This window comes from Drosophila subpulchrella, chromosome 3R, assembly GCF_014743375.2.
Source record: "Drosophila subpulchrella strain 33 F10 #4 breed RU33 chromosome 3R, RU_Dsub_v1.1 Primary Assembly, whole genome shotgun sequence".
In the NCBI taxonomy this organism is placed as follows: domain Eukaryota; kingdom Metazoa; phylum Arthropoda; class Insecta; order Diptera; family Drosophilidae; genus Drosophila; species Drosophila subpulchrella.
Window position 1 is genome coordinate 10,854,418 of NC_050609.1, and position 15,933 is coordinate 10,870,350.

General features: G+C 42.5%; 1 protein-coding gene across 6 annotated transcripts in view; it reads right to left on the minus strand.

The window, feature by feature from the left end:
* LOC119563259 (endoplasmic reticulum aminopeptidase 2) overlaps positions 1–15,933 on the minus strand; it is a 28,797-nt gene that overhangs the window by 3,629 nt on the left and 9,235 nt on the right. For 2 of the 6 annotated variants that reach the window (XR_005222121.1, XM_037876577.1), the window contains 8 exons: positions 6,170–6,310; positions 3,335–3,523; positions 2,821–2,903; positions 2,541–2,749; positions 1,944–2,124; positions 526–1,885; positions 323–465; positions 3–265 (listed from right to left, as the gene is read on the minus strand). Coding sequence is in view for 5 of the 6 variants with exons in the window: in XM_037876577.1 (XP_037732505.1) it covers positions 3–265; positions 323–465; positions 526–1,885; positions 1,944–2,124; positions 2,541–2,749; positions 2,821–2,903; positions 3,335–3,523; positions 6,170–6,310 (2,569 nt within the window). In the remaining variant the exon portion in view is untranslated. Of the gene's footprint in view, positions 1–2; positions 266–322; positions 466–525; positions 1,886–1,943; positions 2,125–2,540; positions 2,750–2,820; positions 2,904–3,334; positions 3,524–4,430; positions 5,542–6,169; positions 6,311–7,061; positions 7,330–9,972; positions 10,299–15,933 lie in introns of those variants that run through there. The other 4 variants (XM_037876605.1, XM_037876598.1, XM_037876590.1 and 1 more) reach the window with 4 other exon arrangements.

The window sequence follows — 15,933 nt, forward strand, 5'->3', positions numbered from 1 at the left end:
ACCTGGTGGCCACATCACCGTCATCCGACCATCCCACCTTTTCCATTACCGTAGAGATCTTCATCTTGATAAACTCGCTGAGCATAAGGAAGCACTCCGAGTACTTAAGGATTCGTCTCCACTTCTCCAAATGCCTTAATGCCAGAGCCATAGGTCCATAGTGAGTCTCACTGGGCAGATATTGGATCATATTCATGGTGATCTCGCAGGGCAGCAGATTCGCATGACAAAGCGTAAAGGCATCTGACAATAGACCCAAGCGATCCTGTTGAAGAGTGAATGCTTTAAATATATCTCCAATAATCCTTTATTCTGAACTTACCTCACTGGTGAAGCGCTTAGGATTGGTGGCAAGCTCTTCAATGAGACTTGCCCAATTGTCGTCGTTGTAAACCACTCGATAGTAACCGTTTTGAATGGCATTCACTTTGATCCATTTGACATTCTCCGGTACATTAAAGGTTACTAGGGAGTCATATGTTACCAAAATGTGATATTAAAAATATTAACTTATAGAAAACTTACCATCTACGTTCTGCATCCAGAGGGTTTCACTGACGTTATTGATATCTGTAACGTAGGTGACTGGGAAGATCCACTTCATGTGAGGGACTGCCTTGTGTTTGCTACCCAGAGTTGTGGGTGCCACTGTACTCGGCATATCCGTGGCATTAAGTGACGTCTTATTGTAGTTATTCCCATCGTACGAGTCATCATGGATGGCCAGGAATTCGGCTGGTCGAAAAGGCCTTTGCGAGATGGAGATGCTATTTCCCATTTTGGTGACCGTGAGAAGGGGGAAACCAGGCTGGTGCGTCCACAGAGTCATCATGTCCTTGATATTCTTCGAGCCATTGGCCTTCTTCGTGCAAATGGTCCACAGATCTGTTGGCTCGGCGGTCCTGAATCGATTAACTTTGAGGAACGAACCAAGGCAGCCCCTGAACCGATCCTCTCCGATGGCCGTGTGCAACATTGAAAATATGGCTGCCGTCTTCTGGACAAAGAACTCCTCATTGTTGCCATCGTGACTGGTGCCATTCATTATGCTATCCCATCCCTGGATGGCATCAATGTCCAACGCTGCTGTGGCCATCTTCAACAGGTACATCTCCCTCAGGGGCCAGCTCTCCTGCAGAGGAGCCAGGGCATGGATGCCCAAGTACTGGATCAGCCCCTCCCACAGCCACACATCTTTGAGCACCTTGCGGGAAGTGATGCCTCCAAAGAACTGCCTGACCATCGCCTCGGCAATGCGCAAAGCGCTAAACTGATATTGTTCAGAGGTTATAGAATTCGGATCCGTCAGGAAAGAAGTTTTCAAGGTGACCAATCCCAGCGAGGAGATCATATTACGATCCAGCGAAGGTAAGGCTACAAAATCCACTTTCGTGAGTGGATAGCTGATATCCAACCAGGTCTGCAGATACTCCAGAACATCCCGCGATGTGTGCAGGATAAAGGAAGAACGAATGAGCAGATCCCTGGGTGCATAGAAGGTGTACGAGGGAGCTCTCTTTATCGACGATCCCGTGGATTGCGAAAGTGCTGTAAGATTCGATGGCTTTCCATTCCCATTCATATTCACTGGCCAGGCGGTCGTCGTCGTGGGTTGGACAACAGTCAGGTTTTGGCGCGGCGTGAGGTTGACATTCAAGGAATGAGTCAGGGCAGTGATGTTTCGTACCGGCGGGTTTTTCCCCTTAAGCTGGGTGTAATTATTTAGCTGGGAGGACTTTTTGCCACCCGCTCCGGATCCCGGTGGCGCTGGTGTCGTGGGGATATATGCCGCAGAGGGCTGCAGGGACTCGCGCTGGAAGTCGCTCACCACCCAGGCTACCGCATCGGCAGGCAGTGGAGGAGTCTCTATGAAGTCATCGCGGAGCTGTGGAAAAATCACAATTATAAATCTTTATACTAAATCTATCCATTTTCGTACTCACCAATCCCGTGCCCATGTAGAAGCCCACGTCCTCGGTGGTGTGCACTATGGAGTTGGATAGGCCGATGTGGAAGCGATCGCGGAACACGGAGATGCGGAATGGCGCCCGAACGTGCGGCTCATCGAAGCAGGGAAACGCTCGCCTTGCACCATTCGGCCGGAAAACTGTGGCAGCTAGTAGTCTGTAGTGAGGGAATACTTGAGCTTAATAAAAATATTTATACAAAATAGGTATGTACAAAGATAAAATGAACGAAGTATTCAATTTATATACATATGTATACTCCATCAATAAATTTTCGTATTATTATCATTATTTAAAAATTGCTTATGTGAATATGACTAACATAATTCTTCATACCTTTTGTATAAATTACAGTGGTTAATACAACAAAAGAACAATATACACTTTAACTCTAATAATGACCTCTTTAACCATGTTTTAGTAAGGTTAGATTTGTTTGCGGTTTTCTAATCCTTTTGGAAACAATAAGTTCCCATATTCCCATTAAAAGTAAGCATCCCATTACTTAAGCATAAAGTAAACTACAAGCTCTGACTATAACTTTACAGAAATGAGCATTACATGGAGCATTACCTTTCCACGCCGTTGGAGCTCTCGTACTGGTCCACATAGAAGCCCTCGGGCTCCGGATTGAGCTTGGAGTACCAGCGCAGGTTGAGGGTATAATTGGACTTCTTCTTGAGCTTCTCCTTCACCTCGATGTAGAGCTGCTGGCGGGGCGGGAACTCCAGCACCTTGACAATCTTGAGGGCGTATCCCTTGGGCCCCGGGGTTACGATGGCCTGCAACCGAAACGGGAATGCAATCAATGGACGCACTCGAGCCAAACGCTAATTGGCATAATTTGACTTACCTTCTCGGTGACGTTGAGGTCCTGGATGTGCAGCACAATGAAGTTGGTCTCCTTCTCCACGTGCAAATCGATGGTGACTTGGCCTGGCCAGGCGGAAATATGAAAGAGGAAACGGAGAATTGAAAGTCAGACAATCGAATTATAATTCCATCAATAAATAAAGTGAGGGTGGAAAGCTACCCACTTAAAAATATTGAATCATAGTGAACAGCATTAAAATCGAATGTGTCAAGTGGAGACCGTTTCTGTAGGGCTGATTTCACAATGGCAAGTTAATGTTTTAGTTTGCTATCTGTCAGATAAAGATAACATAAGGTTATATGGTTCGGAAAGACATGTTCCGACAAATTTTGAATAAATCAAAGCCTCTACTTAAACTTATTTAGTCAAATGATATATAACATGATATTAGAAACTAGATTTTTTCGAATTAATAATCTAACTGTATGACAAAAGTTATTATCAGTTATCATTGCTTTAAACAAAAAATATTTAATTTGTTTTTCCGACTCACCCTTAACATCCAGTGTCGTCAGGTTGGGATGGATGGTGACCATGTAGCGCAGGGGCCTCGCACTGGTGGGCAGCATCTTCTCCAGCCAGGGAAAGGGCTCCCCGTTGGTGGCAATCGGGTTAAAGGGCTGCGTGTTGTTCTCTTCATCCGTTTCATAACCGGACACCGTTTTCGATCCGCAGGAGCAGTCTGCAAGGATAGTCAAGGTGCGTAATCAGTATCGTTTCCGTTTCAAGTCTGGTTGTTCTTCTTTTCTTCGCGGACGACTCTTTAGGGGATTCGTAGCTAAGTTCGTTAAAGCAAATTGCATTATACACAATCAACAGAGAGAGAGAGAGAGAGAGAGAGTTAAGGGGGATATCATCTAAGTAGGGGAGGGGGTTAGCATAAAGAATAGCTAGCAGTAAATCTGTTTAATAATTGGATTCGGTTCAAGTCATTAGCACATCTAGTGGGGTGAACTGAACTCAAACGGGGGAGGTCACAAATAAGAATTCGTTCTAGCTGAATGTCGCGATTAATCGAATGGAGTCATATCAATAGCAGTGGAAATGATGGAAGATCTAACGATTATAATCCATAAGCCATCTGGAATCCAACGTAAAAATCTACAACATTAACAAAAGTAAAAGGAAATTCATATAACAATAGATAATAAATAAAAGATTAAAAGTTGTCTTCGATATTTTCAGTTGTCGCTTTACAGAGTATTTCTTGTATGTATATAGATTGTACTTAAACTGTGGATGTCCTTCAATAAAGTAGTATCAGTGCACTAGCTCGACTTCTAATAACAGTGTGTAATTCAATCATCTATGACGAATACCTTGCCTAACAATGGCTCATCTTATGATCAGTGTATCTTATATTTACAATGAGCATTGAACTTAAAACATTCTGATCTCTTTTCCACTAGCGAAATATAACCAATAAAAATCTAACATCTAGAGATAGAAAGTACGAAAATAATAATAGTGAAACGGATAAGTATAAAACAATAGATGATCAATGACATCAACATGCCGTAGGATTATATAGATTGTCATGGCTATTTACCAGTTTAGAAGTATTCAGGTTTGGCATAATTGTTACTCACATTTTAACCAATCAATCAAACAAGCATTTAAGAGAAATATTTCATATTTTTCAAAGATTCATATATATAATAAACATTTGGTAGGTATACAAAGTCGAAGGCATAAGGAAACGAAAATGGGAAACAAACAAACGATGGTCAAGAAACTAAATAGATATTATTATGGATATATATACTGTATACGTGGACATTGAAAATGTATTAAGCTGGTCAAACTCTATAATTGGATAGTCGGAAGCGAAAGTTAAAGCTACTCGGGGGCAAATACTGATTGATAACCGAGCTTGCAACGGGGAAAATTAACTTTCCACCAGACATGTGTCTGTGTACATATCCTCCAACCCAATCCCCAACCCACAAACACGCTTTCGTGTGGCTTGTTTTCCCGTTCCCTTGGGTTAATGCAATTATCCCCCAATGCATTTAGCCCCATTAAGTATGCAACAGAAACTTCCAGCGAACATGTGAGTGTTTGCACTTTGCATAATTCCGCAATTGAATATGGCCAGGGACACAGAGTACCAGGTCGAGGCCTATAGATCCATTGGGGACAGCTGGGAGGGACGGGTTGGGTGGTCAGGTGATGCAGATGCATCTATTTATACGCGGAATGAAACCTAATATGGTTAAAAGCATATTACTCGGGGCTAAATGGATTGTTTGGCCTGATGCTTTATGACGTGCTTTAAGTGCCGCCGGTCAAGGAATTCAATTACCATTTATGCGGATTTATTGGGCCCCAACTTTGATCCCTGATGTGGCTTTAGGCATTGATACTCGGCTGACGTAGAGAATGGGCTACATTATTCATGATTCCCTTACACATGTTGATTTATGACTCCTTAACATTTGCAATATAATTCTCGTTTATTTGGGACGAGTCAGCTTAAGGATTCTGCCCTAAATCGATAGGTTTACTTAAAGGTTCCTACTAAAGATTATAATTTTTTAAATTTAGTTGTAGTACTTTTCAGAATCGTTATTTGTCATTGATTCACAGAGAAAACTATCTAAGAACCATGTTATTGAATTGAGAACATTCGTTCTTAAAAACCATGTAAGTACATTTTGGTATCAATATAAGAACGAAATGGTGAGAAGAGAAAAGATAAATTGAGTTTAATTAACAACTTTTTGATAAGTATACACTAAGGACTGAACTTATAGTTTATTTTTACATACAATGTACTTAAATACCGCCAATTCAACTTGATTCGAGCAAAATAAAAACATTTTCAACTTAAAAATGTCGTTCTATTTTTAAGAACATTTTCAACTCAGATGAGAACGTCAGAATTTTCTCTGTGTTGCATTTACTATTATAATATGTCAAATGGTTGCCCAATCCTAGAAACCCCTTTTCAGGATACCAAATTATATTACTCCATTGTTCCATTCAAACGTCAAACTGAACCCCTCATTTACAATTTGCCATTTTTAGAGCTGTCAAATTTCGGGAACCCTTGCGATGACACAAAGCCGGCTTTCTCCTCCGTCCAATTGACTACATATCCTGTCGCCCCCAATAAAGGCGTAATCAAGTAACAACAACAAAGGGTGACCCCCAACCCCAGTCCTCCGGAAATGAAAAACGAACGAGGTGAATATGCTCGAAAAAAGAATAAAACTGGTAGAAAGAAAGAAAGGAACAAAACAGGAACTCAGTGAGGATGGCGGTGCCCTTTTGGAGCACGGGTAACATAAATATGACGGGGTCTTGGGGCACGGGGCAAACCTACCGTTCTGTGGTCCGGCGTAGGCGATGATGATGGCCGTCAGCAGCAGCGAGCCGAGCACGATTCCGGCCACAAGGAGAGCCCGGCGCTGTGAGCAGACGGCCACTCCGGTGCGCGTCTGCCGTCCGCCGCTCGATTCGCCACCTGTCCAAAAGAAACGGAGAAAGGTCGAAAATGTAATTAAACTCCGCATAAAAGTCATAGTCATGGGGCTGTGCAAATATTTTATATGGATGGGTTGCATTGCAATTGCCACTAGAGTTGAGTGCAACGCCGCAAAAATAACACAAAATGGGGCTCAGCTTTGTGGAAAATGGAGGGTCCAAGATAAAGTGCCTGATATCCGTTTGAAAAAGCAGCGGAGTGCAAAGTTTTTAGATCAAATAAAACGGTTCTTATATCCACAATAATTGTTTAATTATGAGTATAATTAGATAACAATTGTGAGCTATTTAATAATTTGCTTCTTTTAAAATCCACTACTAAATTATTTTTAATACCTTACCCATGAATAAAACTTGCAATAAAAATAATTATATCACTGAATATCAGTGTTACTCAGAGTTGAACTCGATGGTGCCAACCGCGAATTCTTCAGAAGTTGATAGTCATGTACGTATACACTTTTGTAACGGCTTTACCAACAAGTTTATTTCTCTTGGATAAATAAAATACCCAAAAAACGGTTATATAGAAAAGTAAAAATTATAAAAATATATATCCTAACGATTATTTTACGTAGGTATTAGGTATATCTACAAAATTCAGTCTGAAAATTCTGTAAATCACTTTCCTCTATCCTGAGTTTTGACAATAGTCCCTGCTTTAAATATTACTTAAATGTGCCTGATTCGTTTAAGATTAACCTCTTTTTACTCTGAAAACTCCAACTTACCGGATAGAAAGGCACAGTCATCGAGGTCCGGATCATTTGTCATCTCGATGCGCTCGCGACGCCAAATCTTCGAGCCTCTCTGACCACCGCCGACGACCGAAATCTTAACGGGGCCGGTGTCTCTGTGTCTTCCGGCCAATACGTACGCTTGCTAACCCGTGGCCGTAAACGAAATGGGGCTCGAAATCGGAACCGGAACCACAGCGAACCCGTTGAACCGCACTTTCGAAAATCTGGCACACCGCAAATAATTGCCGACCTATTTGCTCTAGAAGGGAAATCACAATCACTTTATGGCCAATACAGGTCGAACCCTTTTTTCCAGAACCCCCTTTTTTTCAGCAGTCACGTGCTCTTCATAGTTTATTCACAACCAATGCCCGAAATGGATTCCTTGATTTCTGTGCTTATGGATTTTACAGTTTTGCACCCCTTTAGCCATAAATCGAATGCCAAAAAGTGAAGCACCTTTGAAGACTTGATAATCGAAGGGCCCCAAAAAAATATGCATAAATAATTTCATTGGCTGTCCCATGGCCCACGAAGGGGATAATATTAAAATTCATCTGGGGTGTATTTACTATAGTTTTTGAATCATTTTAAAAGGCTTCTGAAAGCAAGGCAGGTGAATATTTTAGCAGGAAATGAGTTCCGTCGGCGCTCATGGTTTTTTCAAATTGCACCCTTAAACCACGAAATCGACTGCCAAAAATTGAGGCGCCTTTGACGAGTTGATAATCGGGCGACCAGAAATATACATACATAATTTATGCAGATAGCACTTTCGTTTGGCTTTTCCTTAGCCGGCTCTTTTGCCACCCCCACAGTTGGCCGAAAGCCAGACGCTGACGCCCTTCCGGTTCTGTCTAGTCAGACTTTGGGTGCCCCCCCCCCCCCCCATTCCGGAATTCCATGTCCATGGGTCCATGGATCCCTTCTGAGAGTCTGCACTTTTCGCATTCAAGCTCACTGTTTTCAATGTCGCATTGAATTAGTGAAAAGCGCTTTCAACGCCCAAAAATCAACCCCCCAAAAAATATGCTTTCTTCTCTTTCTCTCTGTTTATCTCCGTCTCTCTCTCTCACTCTTTTTCTGTGTAGCCGGCTTTTGTGTGGAATATGTATATATATGTATGCAGTGCCTAATGTCCGCAGTTGTGTCTGCCTTTGAGGAGCCCTTGAATCTGAAGTTGGCCGCCTGTAGCATCATTCAGGCATAATTTGTGGCCAAGGTTTGTTATTTGTTAGGCGTACTGAGGCGAATTTGAAGGCATTGCCAATTGGTAAAGTGCAGATAAAGAACACACCTTAAAGGTGGCTATGATTCAGTATGGTTATCTTATTGGTGCAACTGATTCCCGCCGCAATATCAGCTGATTTTGATAAGCTTAATGTTAAAGAGGCGGGGAAACAAAAATGCTTAACTGTTTCCAAGTAAAAAGACTGAAAAAGTCTAATATTTAATGGGCTTCAAAAATTAAAATTTATTTTAAGCATTAAAAATCAGACTTGTCTTTCCTAAAGAGATTAAAGATGGTAATAAGTACTGTGTTATGAACATTTTCCAATCTTCTTATTGTTTAATTATTTTAAATATTAAACAGAACTATTGAATTTTTAAGACATTAGTAAAAATCAAATGAAACCTTTTGAAATAACGAAATATCTTTAGAAAGAATATGTTCGATAATATAGTTCGAGCTTTAAAGCATGCTATATATTGACTTCATATTCAAGGCACAACAAATCACGTATACGTAGGTATGCAAGTGAAAGCAATTAAATAAAAATAAAGACAAAATTGTATATTATTCTCTGTGGAATTGGGGTAATAAAATCTGCCATAAAAAGTGATGTATGTACACGTTTTTCGCATGCCAAAATCCTCAGATGTGACAGGAAAAACGATGGCCATAAAAAGTACTATTTACGGGTGTCAACAGAATTCGCTAACTATTCAATTCCCGTTGGCCATAAGTTGTTTTTGTGGCCCAAATTGTTCTTTAATGAGGTTTCGCATTCTGTTTGCTTCGGGCTTTTCTTTTTGTTTAATGTCAATGTCAGAACGAGGCGTAATCCTAATTTCTAAGTGGAACGAACGCGATTGTTGTGCTGTTTCTTTGTTTGTCTTCGTGCCTGCAACTAACCCCCTCCCCTACCCCCTTACTCTTTTTCCCTCCTTCCATTTCTATACATTCAGTAAAACACGCAGGAAACGTGCTAATGCATACATATATAACAATTCCAATTCATTTTTGTTTAACGCGGCCGCCATTTGGCATTTGTTTACATTCTCACTTTGCTTAGCGAAAATGGAGAAAAAAAAAACATTAAAGGAGTCGGGAAAGGAAAGGAGAGTTGGAGAGCGAAATGGTAGTGAGAGGAGAGGAAAGCGCTTGGAGCAGAGAGCGTAGTGTGGGAGAGCGACTGAAGCGCTCTCACTGGAATCTGTGTTTTGAAATGAAATGTCAAAATGCAAAGCTCAACAGCGCGAATTTCCTTTCCTTGTGCGCGTGTATAAGTGAATTTCCTGTTTTGTCTTATGCGGCGTTTTTTTCTTCTTCTCTTTCGCTCCAATCTGCGCGTATATATGTCAATAGTGCGCTTTCCAGTAGCCCCCCGCACGCCCCTTACCCCGCTTTCTTCCCCCTTTCTCCTTTTTTCGCACTTTTTTGCCTTCAGCTGCTCCCTTTTTTCCCTTTTTTCGCCTTTGTTGCCACTTGACTGAATTGCGGTTCTCAGCTGCAGTTGCATTTTACTTGGCGACAGAGCATAACGGTCTATTATTCCATTTCACTTTGCTAATTGTCGAAAAGAAAGGGTTCAAGAGCTTGTTACTAATTTTGGTTTTTTAAAGGGGTTCTGGCCGAAAAGGTCAATTTAAACAGATCAATAAAAAGAAATGCACACACTAATTACTTGGGGCCTTGGCTGGCAATTGAACACCTTAATTGGCCGGTTTTCTTTTTTTATAGCCACGAATTGATTTGCTTCACTACACTTTTTTTTCTTTATATATATTTCCTTTCTTTTTTTTTTGGCAATTTTGCTTTCTTTTCACAGACACGCACAGCGGGAGGGGCAGGTGGGGGGTTGAGGGGGCAGCACGCGTCGCATTCGCTTGTGTGTGTGTGTATGAGTGTGTATGTCCTTTTTGTCAACACCGAATTGTTAGTGTCCTTTCTTTTTCGGAACGCCGCCTGTGTCACGCGCTTTTTGTTGCGTTTGAGTGCGCGTACATTTTCCAACTGGATGCTGCCGCAGCGAAACGGCATGCAGCAACCCTGCGAGATGAGAGGTGGCAACCCCGGGAAGGTCCGGCGCATGTCCACCCGCTCTCTCCCTCTCACCGGCTCTCATTTGCACTCTCTCTGCAAGCTTCGTTTCGCTCACCTGCAAAAGTGAAAATGAAATTTCTTTGGAGAGCCCTTGTGTTTGATGTCTCTCTCCCTCCCCCTCCTCCCCCTTCTTATCCATCTCCTCCCGCTGATTGGATTTTTGTTTTGATACAATACAACCAAAAACAAATATGAGTCGAAAAGCTATGGTGATACGGCATACCCGTTAGAAAGAGTGTTTTTGAACTACTTAATCGATAAAGCCAATTTTTTTTACATTTTTTTTTAATTCGGGGTATAATATATATGTATATATTGTTGAAGATGTTAAAGTTTTAAGGATACTTAAAACTAAAATTTAAGGTATAAAATATAATAACTTAAAAATCGGACTTTACCTTTTCAAAAAATGTATATCATAAAAATATCTTTTGACTTTAAAAAGTTGTTTATTTCCTTTATTAATCTTTTAAAGTTCAAATAATATTTTTAAAAAACTTTCAATAAGATTATTTCAAAACAATCGTTAAAAAAAAGTGAATTTCAAATTTTATCTAGTCGATCCCACAAAACTATATTCAGAAGTACAACATACCCTTGAACTCCACGAGTACCGGGTATAAAAAGAAAAGCGTATAGTGAAGTGTTGCCAGGCTAACGAATAGCGCAGCAACCCTTAAAAGACCCCATAACCCCCAAAACCCCCTAGTTTCACCCACATGCAATCTTTCGTTGTTGCTGTTCTTGTCCATGTTGTGTTGTTTATCATGTGTTGGCCAAATAGTTCAATCTGGCAGGGGCTCATCATTAGTTGTTCCCGTTTAAGGGATGAGTTCTCTGCGATTTAACATTTGATATACTCTGGCTTTCGTGCGGAAAAAATTCGTATTAAATGGAATTATAATTATTTCGTTGACATGTGAGAGAATTTGTGATTAAAGTGCTTCTATCATTAGAGCTTGGCGTTAAGGGATGCGATTTTTATGATTAAAAAATTCGGTTTCTCCATTTGGGATTTACGATATCCTGATGCTGCGTTGTGTTGCCTACTTTTAGGTCGACATGGCAACTGGGCGAAACAATCAACAAATGGAGCACAAAACTCAAACGTAAATGGTAATTCGCTTGTGGAAGTTTGCCGGCAAATGAAATCTCTTTTATTCCCTTTTCGCCTCCTTTGTTCCGGCAATGCGACGAAAGTTTTTTGGGGATACATATACATACATAAGTATAAGAAGAAACACACCACCGGTTCGCGGTGACTTGCCGGAAAAATTGGGGATGCTCCTCTGGCCCTCATCCTCCCCTTTTCCCTTTTCCCTTTACCGCTTTCCCAATTTCCCAAGCCACTGGCTTCGGTGGCAACCGGCTCAACTCAATAAATTCGCTGTCACGTTAGTGTAAAGTTTTCCCTTCGCGGCTTGTCGACTGAATCGAGCTGAATCGTGTTCATTAGGCGGTGCCACGCCTAGTCGAACGCCCTCTTTTCGATTGCAGCATAGCTGGCTTAAAGCGTCGTGTACGCAGGGAAAAACTTTAAATTCAATTTTACCGATACTTCTTACCCTTGTTTAATACTCCTGAATATTACAAGTTGAGTATTCCCAGCTTTTGGGATTTTTAATGATTTTTAAATGTGATTTAACTTTATTGAAAATATATATTCCTTTTATAATAGTGCAAAATTCAAGTTGAACTAAATAAATAAAAATTTTTCATGTTCAGAGTAGTAAAAATTTTTATAAAAATCTATGCTAGCATTAAAATACTTAATATTTTACAATCTTGGTAAGGCCATTTGAACACCATTTGTAAATGCATTAAAATTAAGACTGGTATACCCCTAAAAAGTGTGCTTTCAAAAATGCACACGGTGCAGAATTGCGTGCGGTAAGACAAAAGTCGCTGCACACGTTATCCGAATGTTCGGTTCGATTCTCCGGTTTTTGCCTTTCAACTCTGGGTCTGACCCTCAAACGGCACCCTCTCACCCCCATCCAATCCATGCTAACTGAGTTACTCAACACCATTTCCCCCCCACTTCACGTACCCCCACTTTTTGTGTCCGACCATTGAGTATTTGCTGTCGCATGCAAATTTACTGGCCGCACTTGTGACTTGTCATGTGCTACACAATCACCACCCACAACGCCGCACACACAGCCACATATTGATCCCATTGAGCATCTGGAGGAAATCCCCCATTCAGCGCCCATCGCTTGGGGTCCTAACTGGTTGAACATGCCGAAGATGGCCACAAGTGTTAGCCAGATATTGGGATGTGGGATGGGGGATGGGGGTTGCTGGGTCATCGCAGAACGGATCGAAATGCGGTGGTTAAATAATCGCTGTTTATGAAACAATCAATAAATTTAAGCTGTTACTGCCACTGCTGCAGAGCAAACACTTGGCTAAGAGTCAGCGGAGGGTGGCTCTTGAAATCGACGCTTGTAATTGTGCTATTAACGGCATGTGGACTGTCGAGTAGGGAAAATCGGAAAATAAATAATCGAGCTAAGTGCAGCATACAAAAATATATGGTCCACATACTTATATGTGATTTTCTGACCTTTGGTTTACAGTTTAAATATTGTATTTTATAGATAACACTAATGCATAAGAAAATGTCCATGTAATACTTACTTAAGTCTGAACTAATTTACTTGATTTGGTAACCTGGTAACTTTATTATTATATAAGTTCACTTTTTAAAATAAATGACGAGAGTTAATCGAAACTTAATCCAGGCCTTAAGCATTCAAATTTAATCACCATCGTTCTGACGAAATGATTTAAAATGTATTTTTTGGAAAAGAAGAATATTATGACTCAAATTTAAGTGAGACGCAAAACCGTATCAGTTATACCCCTGAACTTGGCCTAGACTTCGCGAGAATCATCTTATCATATCAATGAGACCCAAATATTCGCCTAAGCTATCACCAAAAAGCGGGAGATTACGCCTGAACGGGCGTCTCCACCAGGTGGTGACCCCGACTTTATATTCGCTGGAACGCCTTTAAAAGAAGCGGTTCGTGCAGGCGGATCTACTAGTTCTCCGCCGAAGATGAAGCGAACGAAGACCTTCGAGTGGATTACCTGCCTGGCGATACTTAGCTGGACGAACGTGGAGGCCGGATGGGTGGCTCCCCCACCACAGTCCTCCACGCCCAATCCCAACGAAGAGATCATGAACCGCCTGCTGGGCTACATGGACAACAAGGCGGATCCCTGCCAGGACTTCCAGAAATATGCCGGTGGAAAGTACGAGGACAAGCACGAGAGAGACAGCTACAGCGAGATATTGGGCGAGATGCAGCAGAAGGTGGAAGATCGATTCTCCGCGATCTTCGAGACGCTTAGCACTCAGATCCTTCTCGACCAGGAGAGCGTGGAGGCCAAGGTGCTGCAATACTACCAGACCTGTCGCACGGCCAACGAAACCACCCTCTCGGAAAGGCACTACCTGGAGCTGGTGGAGCCGGATTTGACCTTCACCTGGCCGCAGTTTGCCAAGAGCCAAATCGCCTGGCCCAAGTCCCAGTTCCAATGGATGCTGACCCTGGCACGGCTGCGTCGTTTTGGCTTCGATAACCTGCTGGTCAAGGTGAATGTGAAACTGGACTTTGTGGACAGCAGCAAGTATATGGTGACGATAGAGAGACCCACTTTTGTCTACTCCACCGACAAACTGCCGAACTTCTCCAAGACCAGGAGGTTGTTGATCCGACTGGGTGTGGCCAGTGGACGGGCTCCGACTCTGGCCAGGAGTATCAGAAGTTTGGAGAGGGCGATTAGGGCACTGGCCGATGTGGAGGACGAACCCAACGATGACCTGACCCTGCGCGAACTGGAGGGCCAGAATGGATTCCCCTGGCGAGAGTACCTTCGCATTGTTTTCGGGCGCACCTTCCCCGAGAACTACGCGGTGCAGATCGAGAATGTGGACTACTTTGAGGAGCTGAAGAATCTGTTAAAGACCTACGACTCCGAGGTGATTGCCACCTATATGATGACCAAGTTCGCTCGCTTCATGGAGGACATAAGCCAAAGTGGTGAGGACAATGTGACCTTGGATTGCGTCAAGGATGTGCGTGTCCACATGGATTTCGGCAGCAATTTCCTGTATGAGAGCAAGTACATCACCCACTATGACACGGACGTCCAGCAACTTTTCAATTCGTTGCGAGCTCCACTTCTGGCCAAGATCGACGCCAATCGACTGAAGTTAAGCCCACAACAGCGCACTTACGTGAAGCAGAAAATCGAGGCCATGAAACTTAACCTGGGAAACAAGCCCACGGATCAAAATCATCGCGCATTTGTGACCAACTTCTACAGGGATCTAAGTTTGGCCAAGGATCAGGACTACGCAGCTGCCCAGCTAAAAGTGTTGGAAGTCCGCTCTCGTCGTGTCCTGGAGTTGCTAAATCAGCCAGCTGTCAAGGGTAATGGTTTCTACTATCTGGAGAACACCGTGATGGCCTCCAGTCCAGAGCTTTTTTACCTGAAGAGGGAAAACACCATTGTGCTGCCCACCGATGTTCTGCAGTCGCCGTACTTTGACCCCCAGAGTCACGATGTCTTCAAGGTGAGCTTCCTGGGCTTTATGCTCGCCCAGAAGCTGATGGAGGCCCTACTGCCCGACGAAATAGTCTACGATGCGGATGGGAATCTCAATGAAAAGCTTGACGGCTTCGCTGAGAACCAGAACCTCGTACAGTCCCTAAACTGTCTGAAGAGAAATGCGACGGATTACCTGGCCCAGAGAGTGGTCGATGTGTCGGCCCTTAAACTGGCCTACGAGACCTACTTCGGAGAGGGTTCCAAATACAGCCAGTCACAGCCGACCTTCACCAGACTGCCACTGCAGCAAGTGTTCTTCCTGAACTACGCCCAGAACCTGATTGGAGACGAGGAGTACGTGGACTTTAGCTCTGCGGATACGGATAAGGTTCGACTCCATCAAACCCTTGCCAACCTGGCGAGCTTTGGACTAGCCTACAGCTGTCCTGCGGGGGGTTTGAATCCCTCTTTCAAGTGCGATGTCTGGTAATCCCCATCTCTTAATTCCAATTTACGAACATTTTTCAAATAAAGTATGTAATCTAACAACTTGGGTACAAGTTTATTTTGTATTTATTTTAATATGTTGGTCATGTGATATTTTATTTTGCTTGGTTGATAAGCTAAGCTTAATCTTAAAATTATTTTGGTTTTTTTTTTTTCGAAAAACAACTAACAACGACGGTTCTCTCTGGCGAACGGCGTAGTTTTAAAGTAGCAATGAGCAGAAGCAGACCACTTTTGTGGATAAGCAACTTTCTGCTTTTCAGCATAGCCTTAATAATGGCTGCTGAGAACGATAGCATCGCCAAGAACGATCCCAATATCGTAATCCTCAATGAAATGCTTGGCCACATGGATGAAAGTGTCGAGCCCTGCCGGAGTTTTCAAAATTATTCAGCCAAGAATATCCATCAGATGAAGCCCCCGCCTTTCATCGCTAAGTTCCGTGTTCTGTTCGACGAATTG